The sequence below is a fragment of the Urocampus carinirostris genome, chromosome 5 (assembly GCF_059441175.1).
Source record: "Urocampus carinirostris isolate Australia breed hairy pipefish chromosome 5, RoL_Ucar_1.0, whole genome shotgun sequence".
NCBI lineage: Eukaryota > Metazoa > Chordata > Actinopteri > Syngnathiformes > Syngnathidae > Urocampus > Urocampus carinirostris.
In genome coordinates, this window is record NC_142353.1 from 9,319,845 (window position 1) to 9,341,609 (window position 21,765).

General features: G+C 41.2%; 1 protein-coding gene across 4 annotated transcripts in view; it reads left to right on the forward strand.

The window, feature by feature from the left end:
- Positions 1 to 20,103, forward strand: part of ankle2 (ankyrin repeat and LEM domain containing 2) — a 28,211-nt gene extending 8,108 nt beyond the window's left edge. For all 4 annotated transcript variants that reach the window (XM_088335582.1, XM_088335583.1, XM_088335581.1 and 1 more), the window contains exons 7-13: positions 1,330 to 1,393; positions 1,520 to 1,695; positions 2,980 to 3,086; positions 3,173 to 3,360; positions 4,631 to 5,423; positions 7,380 to 7,511; positions 16,014 to 20,103. In XM_088335582.1, the coding sequence (XP_088191708.1) occupies positions 1,330 to 1,393; positions 1,520 to 1,695; positions 2,980 to 3,086; positions 3,173 to 3,360; positions 4,631 to 5,423; positions 7,380 to 7,511; positions 16,014 to 16,212 (1,659 nt within the window). In that variant the 3' untranslated portion in view covers positions 16,213 to 20,103. The remainder of the gene's footprint in view (positions 1 to 1,329; positions 1,394 to 1,519; positions 1,696 to 2,979; positions 3,087 to 3,172; positions 3,361 to 4,630; positions 5,424 to 7,379; positions 7,512 to 16,013) is intronic.
- The last annotated feature ends 1,662 nt before the right edge of the window (positions 20,104 to 21,765 follow it).

Sequence of the window (21,765 nt, forward strand, 5' to 3'; positions counted from 1 at the left end):
CACATCTTTAAACTGACAGTGAGACGGTTTGTGTCCGCTGTTCAAAATAATAGCAGTGCAATGTGACTAACTAGAATATCTCAGGTTTTCATATATTTTTTACTGTTACGTGCCAAACAAGTTACCAGTAGGTGCAGTAGATTCTCAGAAAACACCATTCTTCAGAGCAGCGTCTTGACGACCCATTTTCCTCAAATGCATGTTCAACCTGTGCTAGCTTCATCTTTAAACAAGCGCCACTTGAATCACATTGATTGTTTTGGGGTTTTTTTTCCCCCAAAATTGATAAACTCAGAGATTGGTTGCCACACTGCTATTTTTTTAACACACCTCATTGACCTATTTGCCCAATTGGACAGCCTTCGGAGCATGCCTATTATGAATGCTGGGTCTTGACTGTTTTCTGAGAATCTACTGCACCTACTGGCAGGGTTGGGTAGGGTTACTTTAACGTGATTACTTTCAATTACTCCAATACCAAATATGCTAATAAAAGACAAAAGAAACTAAATATGAATAAAATTATGACTCACAACACGTGGTAAGCTTTCTCTCCTGGCTTTGATCTCTGGCAAAACTAACATAAAATGCGACAGAAACAAAATGAAAATAAATCCGCACAGCTTGCCAACATCATTTTTGCTGTTCCACGTGTTCCGTTACTCCCCAAGCCTGCACAAAATTTAGTAATTTTAATCACATTTAGTTTCTTTTGTCTTTTATTAGCATATTTGGTATTTGAGTAATCCAAAAGTAATTGAAAGTAATCAAGTTAAAGTAACCCTATCCAACCCTGTCTACTGGTTACTTCTCTGGGATATAACAGAAATTTCTTTACTAAAAACCAGGGATTTTCTGGTTAATCGCATTGCACTGCTATTGATTTGAACAGAACTGTATGAGCAAATGCTTGTCCTAGTCAAAAGTCGTGCTGCAGAATTTCACATTAGTTCAAAATTTTTTATGCTAAACATCGGAGAACAGAGACAAATACATTACAGTAATCGAAATAACCAAAACATGAATTATAACCTCAGCATCAGATCGTGACAGAATCAAAAGATTCTTCGCAATGTTGCAAAGATGGAAAAAAGCTGTTCTAGTAATATTTAACTGAATATTTAACTGAATTGAACAATTGGGGTCAAATATAACGCCTAAACTTTTTTTGACCGAGTCACTTTAAGTGATATTGCTGTCTTCAATGTTCAGAGTGGCGTTCAAGAAGAGGTCACAATAAATTGGACCAATAATCCACATTTTAGTTTTTTCGAGTTGTGGCAGCTGCCTCTGACATCATTTAATAACCCTTTTAATAATTTTTTTTAGATCGTTTGTGACAGAAAGAACTCGACCCAAGAAGTCAGAGAAAAAATAAGTGAATACTTGGAAGGTAAATCAAACCTTTTTCAATAATATATTTTTGAAATGAGGCTCAATTTGGTTTTAATCTTGATACGTTGAAAAAGATCTCAAAGACTATTCTTGTGCATGACGCCATCCTTGTGTTTACCCTTAGACCGCTGCTACATCCCTTTGCTCAGGCCCGCCGACAACGCCTCCCAGCCCATCATTGGTGCCCCGTGGTCGCCAGAAGCCTCGGAAAGCCTTTCATTGATCCAGCGACACGCCAAAAGCCCGCTAGATCCGCTGATGACTGTCACAGCCTTTGCTGGTCCACTTAGTCCTTCCAAAGTAAGATATTCGTTCACCTCTTATCTGCATTCAATGCTGTATCATTAAAGGTATTCCCAAACAGAATCAGTTCCTCCCCACAATCATATAAGCAGGTTGGAAAATATTGGTCGCGCCGGGGAACTCGAGAAATTAAGTCTTAAAGTTGACCCATCAGGCTCATTTGCTGTAGAGCGGCGTTGAAAGATTACAACACTTTCAAAATGGTGAATCTCATTAACACAACATGTGAGCCCAGCTCTGAAACAGATAGCGACTGTACTGAACAGAGATTGCCTGGAGAAATTAGAACTTTACTTACCCTGCCGCTAGGGGCATGTTGACTTTTTTGTCCGAGTTGCCTGCTTCGCTCTCCGAAGGCTGTGTGGGATAAGTTTACGGCATTGGCCTTTGCTTTCGTTTAGGGAGGCAATTGCGGCTTTTTGTGAGTTCAACAAGTGTTATGTGGTTTGTTTAATTTTGTCATTCGAGCTCCCCATTAGGGTCGGGGCTGCCGAGGGCTTTCCTAATTAGTTTGCTCCTCGTTGGCATTCATTGGCTGCCCACCGTGAGTTGTTTGGCCGACTAGTCTTGCATTAGAACTGGATTTGCTGTGTCTCTGGATTTATTCCTCATGGATTTCGTGATTATCACCGCTTTTCATACTTCATTCTTGGTTATCCTGGGTGATTACTGCATTTTAAAAAAAAATCTGCTAGCCTGGAGTTTGCGCCAGTTTTGCCGTGTTCTGTGGTTTTTATGTTTTCGCCGCAACCGTTGTCGCTTTTCGTTGTTTGTTCCCTCATGGCCTGGATGCTCACTTAGTGTTTTTGGGTCGGCTAGCCTTGCGTTTTTCCGTCAAGGCTGCGACCGCCTCTGTTGAACTGTCCTGGTTAGTACTCCGTTGGCGGCTCTCCGTGTTTTGTTTTGTTTTTTCTTTTACCAGTCAGCCCTCTTTGGTTGCTCACCCCCTGTTGTACCATTACTGCTTCCATCTGCCTCACAACACCTAGGTATCCCACAAAATTTACCAAAACTTTGCTTAAAACACTCATAACCTCCAATTAAGACGTAAAGCAATATGGTATAAATGGCTTGCTTGGGTGCTGGTGTTCCGCGAGGATGAAGCAGCCAAGGAAGACAAAAACAAGACAAGCTGTCTTCAAAATGCATTCTCGGAAAATATATGGAATATACCAATAAAATATGTATAGATTTTATGCCAGAAATGTGTACTATTTCCTCACATTTTGCATGTTAAAGAAATTAGGATTACCTTTAAGAACCCATCATGACTTGCTGTAGGCAGGTGATTTCCGCCGCTCCTGGAAGACACCGCCGAGGAATCGTGCGGAGCATTTCCACCACATTCTCAAGTCAGACCCTAGCCGTGGTGCAGAGCGTGTTGGCAGGTAAGTCTACGGCATAAGTGTCCACTGTGTATAATTGTGCATTATTCATCTCTAGTGGTTAATACTTATACCTGTTGTTCTGACAGAGATTTGGCTCACGAGATGGGTCATCCCTGGGCGGAATATTGGGATTTCCTTGACAGCTTTGTCGATCTGTCATCACCTAAGGGACTTAATAAGCTGGAAGAATACTTAAGCAAAAGGGATTTCTTTCCACAAACTTGCGAGGAGGGCGAAAATGAGACAAGCAACAGATTTAAAACGCCTTCCCCAGGTACTTTAAAATGTTATTGGGAATTTTTTTTTACTGATTGGTACAGGAAAAGAAACATTGTTACACAATTATTCAGCATAGACCATACTTCAAACACACATTCACAACATACTTTATACAATTAGGTCAACAGTAACTCATCAGTTGGAAAATTATTGGGCAGATTTACTACTCAAGTTAATTTAAACCATCTTCCTGTGTTGTTCAGGTAATTGTGTCATTGTAATCCTGTGCAGTCCTTTGAGACATTTTTGTGATTAAGGGCTATATAAATAAATTTGACTTGACTTGACGTGACTTTAGAATCTTAAGTGTTTTCTTTAAAGGGACTGTGTGTATTACTTGGCCACTTCGTATCGCTATAGTGTAATGCAGGCATGTCCAAAGTCCCACCTGGGGCCAGTTATGCCCCACGATAAAAATGTTGCTGGCCCGTGGCCTCTGCCATAATTTAAATGTAAATGGTCTGCATTTATAAGCGCTTTTGAAGTCAATGAAGACCTCCCAAAGCGCTTTACACCTACCCATTCACACACACTCATATATCGATAGCATATACCAGCATTAGGGATTCTGTGTCTTGCCAAAGGAAACTTCGACATATAACTCGGAGGAGCCGGGAATCCTAAGATGACGATCCCAAGATGAGTGCTTTATCTCCTGAGCTACTGTGTGGACCGCCAGTAATGCTGACCACAGTAAAATTTAAGCCCACCCCATTTGTGACATGGCAAATGTAACTAAAAAAAAAGGGATACTTTGTGGTTTTTCACCGCAAATACTGTTTTAACGAAACTGCTTTTAACAAAACAGCGCTTTTTCACAGTAAAACGAAAATGCTACGAAGTCATTACGCTGATCGCCAAGCACTGCAAACCTTTCATGGAGGGTTAATTTATTAAAGACTGTTCAAAGAGTACCAGGCTGAATATTCGGCCCTCACACATATTCAGCTTACCAAATATGGCTCGCTTTCTGAAAAGTTTGGACACCCCTGGTGTAGTGTAACAGAAAACAAGTGCTTAAAGGCACAATAAAGAATGTAAGAGTATAAGAATATATAGAATAACAAAAATCAGATCAACCCATTTAGTAACTAATCAACAATGTGTAAAAAATTTAAAACATGGAAGATGCTTCGTAATATTCTTCAAGCGCTTTGCTAAATTTAGCAGTGTGCAATCTGTAGGAAGTTTTATTCAACATTTATAAACAAACCAAAGTGGACATTGAGCGCGTTCTTTCCTCAAACGAACCTTTGTTGTTGCAGGAAAGCCCAAGAAGTTCTGCAACTCCATCTCCGTAGGTGCCTTCTTGGATGAGGGCGAGGACATCAGCCTGGAGGAGATGAAAAACAGGCAGAATGCAGCGCTTACTTGCATCACCTCCTCCGCAGCCTCCATGGAAAACCTGAAAGGCGCCGCGGGAGGTCACGACGTTCACATCATGCCCATGGGACTCAAGTACCGCGGGGGCGACCTGATCGAAACGGTCGAGCAAGACCTCTTGTCGCCTGTCGATTGCAAAAACGGTGTGTGCTTCTCCTCTACCTCCAACGGCGATAACGTGCCTCCCCGGAACTCCCCGTCAAGCTCCGGTTTGCTCTCGCCTGTTGCTAACCTCTCGGTGGAATTCGAGCGCATGTCGCTGCAAGAAGCGCCGGACAGCCCTGACATTTTCCGTGAGAGAAGGAGCAGCGGTGGGGGCCGGCACAGGAACGGCGGCCCCTCAGCTGTGGTCGACCTGAGCTGCGGCTTGAAGAGGCTGTCAGTCGGCAACGACACCCTGAAGGGAGGCGACGCTGAGGAAAGGTGCGCGGGTGGAAACGGAAGCTCCGAAGAGTTCTTCGAGGCATTCGAGGACAGTGTTGAAATGATGAGTAGGACGAGGGGGGCGCCTTTGGGAGGGCGCAACTTGTGCGCCAGGTCTAAATCGTGGGATCACGGTGGCAGAGACCTCAGCAGTTCGGGCTCCTCGGCGTCCTCCTACAAGTCTTTGGATAATTCTCATGAGTTCCTTCCAAGGACCCCACCTCACAGTAAAAGAGGACTCTTTATTGTTGGGTAAGTAACACGCTAAGAGTATCGTCAGTACCAGACTACATACCGCCACTTTTAAGCTACATTTTAAACACTGTGGCTTTAAATACAGTGCAGCTTGTTTGTTTTTTCATAGCAGCACTGGGGAAAATAGCGAGCTTCTCTTTTTCACAATAAATACACCAGGACAAAACACCACGGTGATGTCTAAAAACACTTATGACGGCCTTTGAGAGAAAATACTACCTATTTTCCCATCATTTTTAATACATAACGAAAGCAAAATTGGAGGTTTATTCATTCTTTGCTCAAAACTCGAGCTTATTTTTCACCCATAAATTGAGTCCTCAATATATTCATTCAAATTAGATAGATAGATAGATAGATAGATACTTTGTTCATCCCCGAAGGGAAATTCACATTTAAGTAATCTTATCAGAAACACTACATTTATCCTTTATTCCTTAAGGAACGAGAACAAGCGAATTCAATTTGGCGTTACGCAGAAATCACCGATGACAACAACACTAAACACTAAAGGACATTTGTTTTTTTTGTTCTATTCTCCACAGTGTGGTTGCCCCATCAAGAAATATAGGGCTCACATTTTACGTGACTCAGCCATCCTTCACGTTTTCTTTCGGCGTGGTAGAAAATAGGTGCTCTACTTCGTGATCAGCTATCTTAGAGCAGAGCAGAAAAATGATACCGTTGAGCCTTGGTTCAAACCAAGATGTATCTATCCATTCATATGGCAGGGAAGACACCCATTGAGTTCCAACTTTCTTTCTCCCTCACCTCCTTTTTGTTGCACGATCCCTTTCGCTCTCCCTCTATTTTTCACTTTCAACGTTAGTGCTCAGCTAAGTACACTAACTTTCAAATAACACATTTAAAAGATGGAATTCATGTAATTTATAGATGTACGCACTGTAAGTGTGGCAACATTTGCAGGTAAATTGTTTCCCAATTTTAAGCCCTATCTTTCGAAATACCTCTGAGGTATCAATATCAAACTTGAGCAAGCTGCATTGACATCAAAAATGTATTTCAGGGGTGTCAAAGTCAAAAGGACAGAAGGCCTATTCCTGACTGATCGAATGTTGAATATTTTTTAAATGACGCAAATGGTCGAGAGCAGGGGTCTCCAACATGGTGCCTGCGGGCACCAGCGAGCCCCCTAAGGACATCAGAGGTGCCCACACACCTGTTCTGAAAATAGCTCATCAGTGCTAGGTTATTGTGAATTCCTAGCAAAATTATGTTTTCATTGGTTGACTGAGTCTATTCAACCCTTTTTCTATAAATGAACCTGATTACATAACCGGGTGCCCTTTTTCTCTAATTAGTAGCTCTTGCCTTAAAAATGTTGAAGACCCCTGTACTAGTGAAGTTAAATAAACCCACTAAAATGCTAACAAATATCATCGTATGAATGAAGTAACATTTTTATGGCTCTGTCAGTAATCTTAAATTTTCAACCGGCACAAAAGAATAATTCCCTTGATATAAAAATGCTCATAAAGTAAACAATAAATTGAATTGAATTGGTTTTATTTTAATCGATAACCTTGTGGTAAAACATTGTATGCAACTATGTGAATTTCTTAGATGCGCTCGGAAAAGCGTCCTTTTTCATATTTTGGGGGTTTTGTGCTCTCATTTAGACTGTGTTTAAAACGGCCCTTTTCTTATTTCCATCCGTTTTTATCCTGGAATAAAAGAAAACCACGACCACGCGCGTGATATCTGGGGCCGGATTTGGTTTGCAAGCCTTGACATTGACTTTCGTGATTTATATTAATACTGAGGCCTCATACTATCATCTGCAATTGGCTGCAACTTTAAAGACCCCTTCTTAAAAAGAAAATTCAGACAAAAAAAATTCTAAGCCATTCACAACTAAGTTCTACAACAGATCTAATCGTAGTGTCTCGAATATGTATTGGTATAAGTTATTTTTCTTTGGCGTTTTCACAGGGACTCGCCTACCAAGTTGGACAGAGATGTGTTGTCAGCAATTGGTGCTGTTGAGCTGGATCTCCAAAAATATCCCAGTATTCACAAGTGGATGAGCACAATGAAGTCCTACTCTTCCTCAGACATGAAAAGGTTTGTACGTTTGCTCTACACTGGAACATTGCTGAAAAACTCTGGCTGCAACTAACGACTATTTTAAAAGTCGACTGGTCACAGACTATTGAAACACTTAGTCAAATAATCAGATAATTATTATTATTTTCTTAAATTTAGCATGTTTTCATGATGTGGCAAATCATGATAAGCACAATAAAAATGGGTACAATGAAAATGACATATTTTAATGAACATACTGCGGATTCGTAGTTAAATAAAAATAATCTGGAAAAATACAGTAAATGAAACAAATATGTGCATTTTGTGAAGACATTCAGTGGTAACAATTCCCAACAGTTTGAAATTAAACGACTTTTCCAACTATCGATCCATCCATTATTGGCACCGCTTATCCTCAGTAGGGTCGCGGGCGTGCTGGAGCCCATCCCAGCTATCTTTGTACAGTGGGCAGGGGACACCCTAAACTGGTTGCCAGCCAGTCGCAGGGCACAGGGGGACAGACAATTCGCTCACTCATTCACACCTAGGGACATTTTGGACCGGCCTATTAACCTGACATGCATGTTTTTTGGAATGTGGGAGGAAACCGGAGTACTCGGAGGAAACCCACGCAAGTACGGGGAGAACATGCAAACTCCACACAGGAGGTTCGATCTAATGACCTTAGAACTGTTGCGCACACGCGCTAACCACTGCACCACCGTGCTGCCCACGTTAACATATAAATTTGTCATTTTTAACAAATGATGTTTGTTCTTTGGGCTGCATACACTTAAGTTTCAAATATGTTTATCAGGCACAGTCTGGCATAACTCTCAAACTATTTTATAGCAAATATACACAGATGAAATGCACAATGCATGTCATCAAAACCGAACAGGTTATTCGAATCTTACCGAGGCAAGTCGGATTCTGTTTCATTTAACTGTACAACATGCTCTTTTAATGTTCACGCGTCACCGAGCTACCGCCATTATATGCAAGGTCTCTTTTGCAAACTTTGAATTTATTCTTTTTATTCTCTGTACCCAGGCTAAAATAGTCCCATACTTTAGAAGTTCTGGTACACGTATTTGATGTTGATGCCCTCATTTCTGTATGTTACCGTAAGACAAAGATGCTATTATGCATGAACGACTCTCAGCAGAGATTACTGCATTTTCCGCACTATAAGGCACACCCCAAAAAATGGTCTTTTGTGATATTTTTTTTTCAAATATATTGCGGAGCGGACTATCAGGTGCATGGAATTAATTCGATAATGGCGATGGTAGCACTAAAAAAATTGAGAAGTACCGTATTTGTGCATTGATTGATCATTTGGAATGCATCACTGATCAAAAGGCATAATATCAGGTGCACCTGAATTGAATTGTGGCTGGGTTTGAACAATTTATTGACATTTTTTTGGTTTGAACAATTTTATTGACACTATTAACAGCAAATAAACAATGTGAGGTTTGAACAATTTTTCTCTTTTTTTTTTTTTTTTTTTTTTTTTGGTTTGAACAAATTTATTGACACTAAAAACAGAAAACAATCATGACAATCTCAACAGCAATTAAGCACATTCACAATATTATATTCCAATATGACGTTTTTAACAGCAAACACAAAGTGAGGTTTGAACAAACCTTCTCGATTTTTTTTTTGGTTTGAACAAATTTATTGACACTAATAACAAAAAACAATCATGACAATCTCAACAGCAATTAAGCACATTCACAATATTATATTTCAATATGACTTTTTTAACAGCAAGCACAATGTGAGGTTTGAACAACCCTTCTCGAAAATCTTAATAGCAATCAAGCATATTCACAATTTCATTATATAACATCTTTGTTAGTGTCAATAGATCGGTCCAGGCCAAAGTCGATTATTTTTGGTCTGTGGTTTGAACAAATTTATTGACACTAAAAACAGAAAACAATCATGACAATCTCAACAGCAATTAAGCACATTCACAATATTATATTCCAATATTACGTTTTTAACAGCAAACACAAAGTGAGGTTTGAACAAACCTTCTCGAAAATCTTATTAGCAATCAAACATATTCACAATTTCATTATATAACATCTTTGTTAGTGTCAATAGATCCGTCCAGGCCGAAGTCGATTGTCCTCGGTCTGAACAAATCCACCGACACCAACAGCAGCAAAACACAGCCATCAAGCATATTCACAATTTTTTTATATCTGACAATATGACGTGACGATATGACGTTTTAACATTTTTTCCTGACATTTTCAACATCAATTAAACAATTTCAGAGTTATTTTCTTTTAACAGTAATTAACCAGCGTGTAAAAGGCAATACTATTGTGCAAGGGCATAGCTCTGCCATCCCACCCTCCCAAGCAGCATTCTTCCAGTCCTCTGTGTGGGTCCTCTCCCTTCTGCGTGGGTCCTCTCCCTTCTAGGTTCCACAACCCAGGCCGTTGCTGCCGGGACTCCCACAGTGTAGCTCCGGCTCCCCCCTCCGGGTGGGTGCAGACGAGTCTTCTTTATGGCTGCGTCCTAGGCCCGCCGCTCGCAGATTGTATGGTATCTGCAGCCATTTGGAGCACAGCCACGGGGGGGATCTGCCTGCACCTCCATACCAGCAGGTTTCTGGAGGTCCAGATGGCGTCCTTGATGGCGGCGAGAGTGAGCCAGTCCCTGGCAAAGTCGTTCCGAGGCCTCCTCGACCGACTCACCCCGTAAAGCACGTACTGTGCATCAGGGACCTCTCCTGCTGGCAAGTCCGGGAACTTTCCTAGTTGTTCGGCCATTGTCCACATGACCTGGGCAGCGCTGCACTCACAAAAAAGGTGCCTCACCGACTCCTGGGCGCCACAGCCAGGTCGAGGGCACGTCGAAGTCGCTGACATTCCTCGGTGGTGCATTACGGCTCTGACTGGGAGAACTTCATGAGCCACCATCCATGACAAGTCTCGTAGTCTGTTTGGGAGGGCAGGATGATTGACGTTGCTCCAAACCGTTGTGGATTCGCCAAACGCAAGCCCCCGCACAGGGCTTACTGTTGCTCGCCCTTGCACAATAGCAATAAGGGCCCTGTGGTTTTGTAAAGTGTGACATTCTTGTGTTTCCAAATCAAACTTCTTCAAAAAATCCCGAATAAAGAGATGTGTTGGTGGCAAGTTAAATGAAACTGGAATCAAACGATTGTTTGGTACAAGCTTTAGCTTCCGCAAATATGAGCCCATCCAAAACCGGGTCATTGCTTGACTTTTCGGGTTGTTGGGTGGGCCCACAGCGTTTTGGAAGTGGAGAGAGACATATTTGCTTCCCAGGAAAAGCTGGAGGTCAGGCACTCCTTTCCCCCCTTTTTCCTTTTTCTTTTTCATTGTATCTCTTTTTATCCTTTCCCACTTTGAGCCCCAGACAAAGCGAAAGATGGCTCGGTCCAGTTGTAACAGCACGTTTCTTTTAGGCATAAAAATTAAACTGATTGACAAAAGCATTGGGAGGATGATCGCTTTGATGATTAGGACCTTCCCCTCTATTGTCATTTTTCTTAGTGACCAAAAAACAAGTTTTTGCTTAACTTTCCTTGTCACGTCATCCCAGTTGGTCTCGCCTCCTCCATCCGCATTGAATTTTATCCCTAGGATTTTCTGGTCTGTCTTTAACACCGTCAGCGGGAGTCCTGCCTTTTCTGTCTCTTTCCACATTCCATAAAACTTCACTTGTGATTTTTCTCTATTTAGCCTTGACCCAGACGCCCTCCCAAACAGGTCAGTCAAGTCAAGGGCTCTTCCAACAGATGCGCGGTCAGTACATAAAATATTAAAATCATCCATGTACAAAACACACTTGGTAATTTGTCCCCCACTTCCTGGGATATTGATGCCTTCGACAAATCTATCTTTTCTTAACATTTTTGCCAAAGGTTCAATGCAAAGAACATAGAGAAGGGGAGACATAGGGCAACCTTGACGTACACCGCAGTTGATCTCGATTGCTTCCGATAAATTCCCGTTAATCATGAATTTGCTGTAGATGTCTCGGTATAGCAGTCCTACCCACTTGATGTATTTTTGGGGAAAACCACAATTTTGCAATACCCTGAAGAGGTATTGGTGCGAGACTCGATCAAAGGCTTTTTCAAAGTCTAGGTTTAGGACCGCTAGTCGCATGTTTCTGTCTCTTGCATAACAAATGGTGTCACGGATCAGCATGAGACTGTCGCTGATCTTCCTTCCCACAATGGCACAGGTTTGGTCTGGATCAACCAAGTCTCCCAAGACAACAGACATTCGTGTTGCTAGAAGCTTGCTGAAAATTTTACAGTCCACGTTTAAAAGCGTTATGGGTCGCCAGTTTTTTAAGTCAATTTTGTCTCCTTTTTTGTGCAATAGAGTAACTATCCCTATTCTGAAACTGTCTGGCATATGGTCTCGACTGGAAAATTCGTTAAAAACAGTTAACAGATCTGGTGCTAAAATATCCCAAAAAGTCCGGTAAAATTCGAGGTTGAGTCCGTCCTCCCCGGGTGATTTGCCTTTTTTCATAGTCTTTATGCAATCATTCAGTTGGTCTTGGGTAAAGTTCGATGTTAAAAACGGGTCTTGACGCACTGATCTTGAAATATGATCTAATACATGCCCCATTTCATTCTCATATGTTTCTTTCTTTTCAAATAATTTTTTGTAGTAGTCTTCGACCAATCTGGTTATTTCACTACTTTCCTTTGTTATTTGCCCGTTTTCGTTTTGAAGTTTAAAAAGCCCCTCATTTTTTCCCATAATTTTTTTAAAAAAATAGCGTGTACATTTTTCCCCTTCTTCTATTTCTCTTTCTCTGCTTCTTATTATGATGCCTTTGCTCTTTATTTCCACCAAAGCGTTTAGTTCTTGTTTGGTCTCTTTGATTTCATCATTAAAGTCCATCCCCTTTTCTGTTAGGATGAAATAGCGTTGGAGTCTTCTTTGTAGTCCCGACATGCGTTTCATCTCTTTAAGTTTCTTGTTTTTCCCTGCATTTTTAAAAAAGGTCTGTGTTCGTTTCTTTGTCATTTCCCACCATTGTGCTCGTGAATCATACGAGTCTTGAAGGGTCTGCCAGTCTTTGTACAGCTCCCTGTATTGTGCGGCTAGAGCCTCATCCTCCAGCAGGGAGCAGTTTAACTTCCACAAACCCTTCCCAACAGTCATACCTGAAGGAAATGAGAAAGAGCAGGACAGTAGCAAGTGATCCGAAAAAAAAACTGGAATTAATCTTGCATCACTCTGTGCTAAACCCCTCGTAAATATGTAGTCTATTCGAGAGGCTCTGGCATTGTCACTACTGAACCAGGTGAAGCCCTCCTCTCCTGGATGTATGGATTTGAAACAGTCCACCAGTTTAAATGTCCGGCACATGTCTTGTAATAAAGTTGATGTTTTATCTACTTTAAACTCCTCATCGTTCCTCTTTCTATCCTTCCTACTTAGGATGCAATTAAAATCTCCTCCCACGATTAGTGGTTGATGGCCTAGCATATGCGACTGGATGTCCTCTAAAAGTTCGTACCTGAGTTGTCTGTCGGCATGGCCGTATATGTTAATGAGGTTAAAATCATTCCCTATATAAGAAAGTCTTGCTAAGATTGCGCGTCCGTCTCTCATCACAGTACTCCCCTTTATGATGAGTTGAGGGTTGTTTATTAAAATGGCTACCCCATCGTTACGGTTTTCATTCGAGCCACTCCATAATGACGGATATGGCCAAATCTCTTCCCACTGTTTATAATTTTTTAGAAAGGGGATGCAGCATTCCTGTAGTAAAAATACATCTGTTCTGATAGTTTTTAAGAACGATAAAACACTGTGAGCCTTAACCTTTGATCTCACACTTCTCACATTGATAGTAGAGAATGTAATGTTCATAATTGTTGTTAAAGTATTTAAACTAGTTAGACAAAACCGGGGGATCTGAGTCCATTCTTTGGTGATCATCGAGATCATCGAGAGTGTCACCTGTGTCAGACACATCACTTAAGAGTAGTACCTCATTTTGAGACTCACCGGGGAAAACTCTGGGACCCTCTGACTCTCTGTCTGTGGTTCCAGGTCTTCCCCTTTTTTCTGGGTTAGGGGGTGAGCCAGAGGACCTATCAAGGGGTCTCTTACTTCCCTGCCCACAAAGGGTCAGATTTTTTCCCTCCCCGACTTCCTCCGTCTCAACTTCATACAGTTCCCTTGTGGGCTTATTCACCGGCAATCGGCTTTCTTCTAAATCTCTTATCTTTGTTTCTGTTTTTTTCACCACTCCCAATTTTGTCTTACTTTTACCCCTCTTTCCAGTGCCCGTATGGGTTTTTGGAGAGTCGTTCGCCTTTTCGATTTGTTTGTCTTCTCCAAATCCCGGCAGTGGCATAGCAAACAAATTTGCTAATTTGGACTCTCTTCCAGGCCCTTCCTGATTAATATGTGTTTTCGGAGTGGCAGTTGCTTTTTCTATTCGTTTGTCATGTCCAAATTCAGGTATTTTATGAGAAATCGAATTAGAATTTCCAGGTTCTTCCTGTTTCAATTTTGATTCTCTGGTCTCTCCTCGAGGAGTTTTGGTAGGTACATCTGTTTTTTCAATTTGTTTATCTTGTCCAATTTCTTTGTGCATTTCTTGATCAAATTCATTGGGTATTTCCATAACTTTATTCATTTCCTGTTCATCTTCATTGGGTATTTCTATAACTTCATTCATTTCTTGTTCATTTTCATTTTGTATTTCCATGACTTTATTAATTTCATTGTCTTTGTGACATTTATTCATTTCATTGTCTTTGTGACATTTATTCATTTCATTATCTATGTTGTCTGACATCATTTCATTGTCTTTGTTGTCTTTGTTAACTGCCTTCCTAGCTTTCAATTTGTTAGCAAACGAATTCGGGCAGTTTCTAAAGAGGTGATTCGTTTCTCCACAGAGATTGCATTTTCTGCTATTGATACATAATAATAATAATAATAATTTCCTTTGTATTGTCATTCTTTGTAACAATGTACACAGAACGAAATGTCGATACACCTGACCCGTTGTAGCGAGTCGATGCAGCCGCAGCCAACAGAGGGCGCCGCCATTTTACCAATTAGGTATGTCTCGGCCGAGGCGCGAACCAGCGACCTCCCAGTCTCAAAGCGGGCACACTACCATTCCTCAACGGAATGTCCAATTGTTCTGCACTTTCCACAAAAAATTCAATCACATACCTCAGCCAGATGCCCATGCTCACCACATTTGCGACAGAGTTTCGGTTGCCCTTGATAGTGGATAAAGCCGGCTTTTTGGTTTGAACAAATTTATTGACACTAAAAACAGAAAACAATCATGACAATCTCAACAGCAATTAAGCACATTCACAATATTATATTCCAATATTACGTTTTGAACAGCAAACACAAAGTGAGGTTTGAACAAACCTTCTCGAAAATCAAACATATTCACAATTTCATTATATAACATCTTTTTTGGTTCTTATCCATCAGACCGTAAGGGATACAGGCAAAATATGATGAGGCATTAGCTTTTATCTCATCATCACACTATTTTTAGTCAAGGTAACAAATTGCTAATGTGTTTTTTTTTTTTGAGCCGCCACAATATTGTCAAACATTAAACCAGTACGTGGTGCAGAAAACGTTGGGGGACCACTGAAACAGTATTGCATCGCCGACTCTTACAGTACATGAAATTCCAAACAGAATAAAGTGAACGGCATTGTGGGTCATTTGGTTGTTTTAAAATGAATGAAGAGAAAGGAATTGTGGGAAGTAATTTGGTCGTCCTGAAAAATATAAACACATGGCTGGACGTATTCAAAACTTTACTTAAAATGCTTAGTTTGAGCTGAGAAAAAGTAAAACCCAATTTAATACCAGGTTTTAATCACTTTCTGTTTTCAAATTTCTCCAACATATCTGGCATCATGATTAAAAATTGTGTGATAATGAGATAAGACCTAATACCTTTTCATGTGTCGCCTGTATCCGTAGAGGCTGTGTTTTTTTTTTCTTTTTTAAACCTTTTGGGGGAAAAAAAGCCCTGCGGAGCACCACCAGTCAGTGACGTTGCATTTGCGATAAAAGTAGATCACAGGCACACATGGTACAGTATGTCAATGGGTCCGGTGTTCTCGCTGGTGTGATCTGGGTTTGATTCCTGTTGCATCCAATGCTATGCCATTGTGAACGGCCATTTATGCCCCCGGCGGCCCGAGTGTTGATCTTGTCATTGCTCCCGGGTTGGATAAATATCGACTTGCCTGCATATAAGGAACACCGAATAATAAGGTGTATGTTCAAATTTGTGGCCAATGTAGGGTATTTGCGTGCGCCTTATGGTCTGTAAAATACAGTGTATTCATGTAGAGATGTATATTCACGTTTTTTTCCCTCACACTTTAGGGAAAATGTGTCAGACGACAATAGTCTACCATGGTATTCATTTTCAATTATCTGTTTTGTTGACAATGTCGACTAATTGTCGCAACCTTACACGATTAACCTTGCTCTCGTCTAATGTGTTCAGTTGGCCGAGCCCCGCTGTGGTAAAACCTCAACTGCAGATTCCTGGCTCACAGTCGTCCGTCTTCACCTCTCCGTCCGGCCGCTTTAGTCCGGCTCGTCCGACCGCCTCGCCCGATTTCAGCCCCAGCCGCTACAGCCCCGCCAATATGAGCTACATCCAACGCATCCGACTCAAGCGCTTAAACGAATCGTCCATTTAAAGACCCGACGGAAAATGGCAACAAAAAAACGGAATAGCATAGAAGAGATCTATTATTGAATAGCGGTACGGATGATTTTAAAAAGGATTTCAAATGAGAAAAAAATTCTATGTGGGAGTGTCATTTGATGGTGATGTTATCGGTGGCACACTTGTATCATAGCCCAAGTCAGTGTTTTTAAAGGGTGTGAATTCAAGCCACACTTCCTAAAGTCAAAAGATTTTAAGTGGGGTCTTGTCTCCACTCACCATCTTCTTAAATGGTAACAAAAAAACCTTTGTACGTTGGTCAGTAGCACAAGTTGTTTTTATGTGTCAAAAGATGCAACTGCCATTTCTTGCATTTTCATCAGGTTAGTAACTGCCTTAATTTTCTGAAATAACAATTGGTTTCGAATAAACTAGCTCACAAGCGGAGAAGCGTAATGGTAAACCCAGGAAAACATAATGACTCTTCCATGCTTTTATTTTCTTGAATAAATTGGTACGTTTTTATTGGTTCACAGTGAGTCCGGGATGTCTATTGACTTTTTCCTTTCCGTTACTTCCTGTTATTCAAATCATAAGCCAGCTACCTTGTAAAGGACTAACAAACAGGAGTTCACTTTGTTTTATTTATTAAGAAGGAAAACGATGACAAAAAGAGAGCTAGTAACTCGTTTACTGCCAGTTCGGTTCAAATGAATAGTTGACGTCACTCGACATCAATTATGAAGGACGAATCCTAGGCGTAAGATCTTAATTCCGAGCCTAAACCGCACTTAAAATGTCAATCATTACGTTCGGGTTTGGGCCAGGATTCTCTCGCTACCTTATTTTTCTTAATTTCAAAATTGTTATTAGTCGCTTGTCATTTTTCTTTTCATTGTTTCTTCGTGTTGCGTGCTGAATCCATTGCGCATACCCCCCACCGCGCGACACAATGATAAACAAAGAACAATGACTGGTGAATAATTACAAAAAAACAAAGTCACCAAGAGAGAAGCGCGTCTTAGCCCTCACAAACAAAATATGAACTTTCAGGTTTTCTTGGGCTCTGTACCCCAAATCAAGTTCATTGGTCTGGCTCGGGCTGGATTTTTCAGGCCTGATCTTACCTCGAACAAATCCTGACATGTTGAGATAAATGTATAAATGACAGAGTTCGTATAGGTGCTTGAAATCTTTAAAAAGGTTGAATTTATTGTTTCCGAGGTTTGAGAAATGCTTGAAAATGCTTTACCTGTTTATGGCTATACCACCCTGAGAACCCTTGATCTGTGGAAGCGGGGTCAGGCCTGGTTAGTACTTGGATGGGAGACCACCAGATGCTGTAAATGGGTCATTTGGCCCACACTCTGCTGCGACAGCACTGACTGTACCCCCGCCCTTGGTACAGTCAGTGAAAATGAATTTCCCTAAGGAGACCAGATAAAATAAATTATTAATTTTTGTTTGTTGAAATTGTTAAATGAAGAAAGTCTGCCTGCGCGCCTTAGTTCGCACATAATTTATACTTTAAAGGAATCGACTTTCCCTTCTCTACAGTTTGACAACATCGGGTGCCGTCAGTAAGAAAAAGATCAAGAAAATTTGAGACTGCAGCAAACACTAACAAATTGGGCTACGGGAACTCATTTTTTATGCCTCATTCAGTGAATGATGGTGTCTAGTTTTATATTTGGCTTAGGATCTATTCCATTTTTTCCCATAGGCAGCACTTTGTGACCTCAAACAAAAGAGCTACGGATTGGTTCACACTGAATTCCTTCTTTAAATGGTACTGGAGAAATTGGAAAAATAGGCCTAGGCCATGAAAAGGTGTACGAACCCTGCATACAAAAATAAATGAACACATTTGATTACGTAATAATTATATTATATAAATGCAATTCATATATGTAAGCATTTTGTCATTTGTTTCGGTACTTATTTTGTCGATTTTTGTTGCGTATATTGTCGTGAAAATTCCCGTTTTTGTTCTCAACTAAAAGTTATTCAAGTGAGGGGGTCGGTCCAACAAGCTGAGCTTTTCATCTAGAGCAGGCATGAAAATCTTTTGGAGAAATTCACGGTTTTTAAGTCAAATGGCGGACCTATGTGAATTGTGTAGATCCAAGGGGAAAATGTTTTGAGTGGAGGGGGCGGCGGGGTTTATTTTTGTTTGCAGAGAATTAACTGGGCAATTGAGGCGGTGCAACTGTTACATGTTAAAGCCCCAGTGTGTAATATTTGACCACTAGATGGCACTGTTGTCTAATGCAAACGAAATCGAGTGCCTCAGCAGGCAACAACATGGCACCGATTTAAGTACGGATTCTGCTTTGTAAAAGAACTAAAAATGTCTCTATCATTTTTTTATAAAACAAACCAACATCAGTATGACAGTTCATGTATTTTTTGCCTCGTATTCAAATGTTTTTTTGTTACTATATCAGTTTTTTTGTACCAGTAGGAGGTACTAAATATTACACACTGTCCCTTTAAAAGCGAGGATAACCACCAGTAGAAGATAAAGCAACATATGGATCGAACCATATTTCTGCGTTTCTAGCCAATTATAGTGGAGAATATAAAACCCATGTTTTACACGCGGCACGATAGAATTGCCAAATGTATCTCTAGAAATGACCAGCTCGGTGCCCTTGGGGGTATGGCGCCCGCCCCGAGACTGGGAGGTTGTGGTTCAAGCCTCGGCCGGGCCATACCTGAGACTTAAACATTGGTACCCGTTGCCTCCCTGCTTGGCGTTCAGCATTAAGGGTTGGAATTGGGGGGTTTGGTCACCTAATGACATTTCATTTCCAACACCTCAATTGGGTTGAGCGAGGGGGGAATCACCTCCTCTGAATCAATCTCCCAAAAAAGAGTCAGAAATGACTCTAGCCACGACCCACTAGGGGGATATGGCTGTGGTATATATATATATATATATATATATATATATATTCTTAATCTATTTCTTAGCCTGGTTAGGAGGAAGCTAGCTGTAGAGAATACATCTCCACTCTAACAGCCAATTTAACCTGCTTTCATGCAACCGACCTTAATTCAGCCAAGATAAAAAACATATCAATATTTTGTTGGGTTGTACAGTGTCCTAAACATATCTCCTCCACGCCCCTCTCTCTTATTAAAGCACCGACCCATTTTCATGCCTGCCTGTGATAAGGATTTCAAACTTGAGTTTGAAATGGGTAAGCCATTTCGACCCAACTCCTTAAATTTAAAAACATTCAACTTTAACAAAATAGATGATTAAGAATGACAAAATGCTGAAATAAATGACAAATTGCATTTATTACATATATATATATATATATATATATATATACATATATATGTGTGTGTGTGTGTGTGTGTGTGTGTGTGTGTGTGTGTGTGCGTGTGTGTGCGTGCGTATTACGTAATTTTATCATGTCCTTGTTTCGCAGGGCGCTTTCTGGCAGCATGCTTTAGCGATTCAAGATTACCCCTTCATAATTAATGGCATTGAACATGTTATCACTTTTTGGGTTTCAACTGCCTGATTAAACCTTCCAATCTATGTTCATGGAGGCATGTGTACAGAGTGGCGGACAAACGGATACAAGAAAGAAAAAACAATTTTTACACCAATTTCCACGTACACTTGATTTGTTGTGAATGTAAATTTTGGGTGAACTCAACCTTTCTCAGAGAGCACAAACAACTTTGCTGAGGAGATTGTCATCACACTTGTGCTCTCAGGATAAAAGAGGACAAATTTTTGCTCTTTGAATGTTTATGAATGTGTGGCTCTTTGCAAAGGGGCCCCTAAAAAACCCGTCATGCTTCTTGTGCTTTTTTGCATTAACTCTTGACAAATTCTCTTCCTGTATGTCCAGGATGTGTTTGCTTTCAAGTAGTCAATAAAAAGTCACTCCCATTTGAATGCTATTTGGTACTGTACTTTCATTGTCACCCTTCAGGTAAACCACAAATGTCCTTGGCTATTGTTTTTCCACTCCGTTTTTTGACATAGGGGCATCACGGCGATGCAGTGGTTAGCGCGTGCGCAGCACAGTTCTGAGGTCATGAGATCGAACCTCCTGTGTGGAGTTTGGATGTTCTCCCCGTGCTCGCGTGGGTTTCCTCCCACATTCCAAAAACATGGATCTTAGGTTAATTGGCTGGTCCAAATTGTCCCTAGGTGTGAACGAGCGACCGAATTGTCTGTCCCTGTGTGACCTACGACTGGCTGGCAACCAGTCCAGGTTGTCCCCTGCTTACTGCCCGAAGATAGCTGGGATGGGCTCCAGTACCCCCGCGACCCTACTGAAGATAAGCGGTGCAGATAATGGATGGGTAGATGTTTGACATTGAGTTTTTTTTTTAAAGGGAGAGTATAAATTATTTATCACACCCTAATGATTGAGGAAAATAATAATAAATTATCCATCCATGCAGCGCTTATCCTCAGTAGGGTCGGGGGGGGTGCAGGAGCTCATCCAGGCTATCTTCGAGCAGTGGGCAAGGGACACCCTGAACCGGTTGCCAGCCAGTCGCAGGGCACACAAAGACGGAAAACTCACCCGCCCATTCACACCTAGGGACAATTTGGACCAGCCAACTAAACTAACATGCATGTTTTTGGATTGTGGGAGAAAACCGAAGTGCCCGGAGGAAACTCACGCAAGCACGGGCAGAACATGCAAACTCCTTGCAGGGAGGCTGCGGCAGTAGGACTTGAACCTCCACACCCTGGGTCTGTGCGCTAACCACACAGCCAGCCTTATAATTAATTATATAATCTAATAAACAAGAACTTTTAAAGACAATTCTAGGTTGAGCAATGTACTTTTTTCACGTAACCTGAGCCTCACCTGGAGGGAACTGTCATATATGTCTGGCATCTTGCTGCTTTGTGAACCCAAAAACCTTTTTAAAGGATAGGGGAATAAATGAAAGAAAAATTATGTGGTTTGGTCAATATGAGTTTCCGTTGTTTGTATTAGTCTGTGTCCTTTTTAGCACTATATTTTGGTTGCACTACACCATACAGGATCATTAAGCGCTCAAATAATACACACTGTTTCTTTAAGTTGGAGGTTTTAGCAACCAGTTAAATCTTGGCCTTCTACACCGGGGACTTGTGTAAGCTCGAGTGATAAAGGAAGTATAATTAGTCAATCAATACCCCTGTATTGGCCAACCTGCACTGGATCCCAGTCCACTGAAGATGTGACTTTAAGGTTCTCTTACTAACATACAAATGTTTGCATGGACTTGCGCCCTCTTATCTCTCTGATTTGATTCCCCCTATGTTCCTGCATGGAGCCTCCGCTCTGAAAATGCCGGTTTACTTGTGATTCAGAGAGCCAAGAAGTCTGCAGGCTCGAGAGCGTTCTCCATCCGGGCCCCGGTGCTATGGAATGCTCTGCCTCTGGAGATAAGATCTACAACCTCAGTGGAAGTTTTTAAATGTAGACTCAAGACACACGTCTATTCAAAAGCTTATGATTGATGCCCACCTCACATTTATTGTCCACTTGTGAGGCCCCTTCTCAAGGTTTCTTTTTTCCTCATGCTGAGGTTTTGAGTTTTTCCTTGCCCG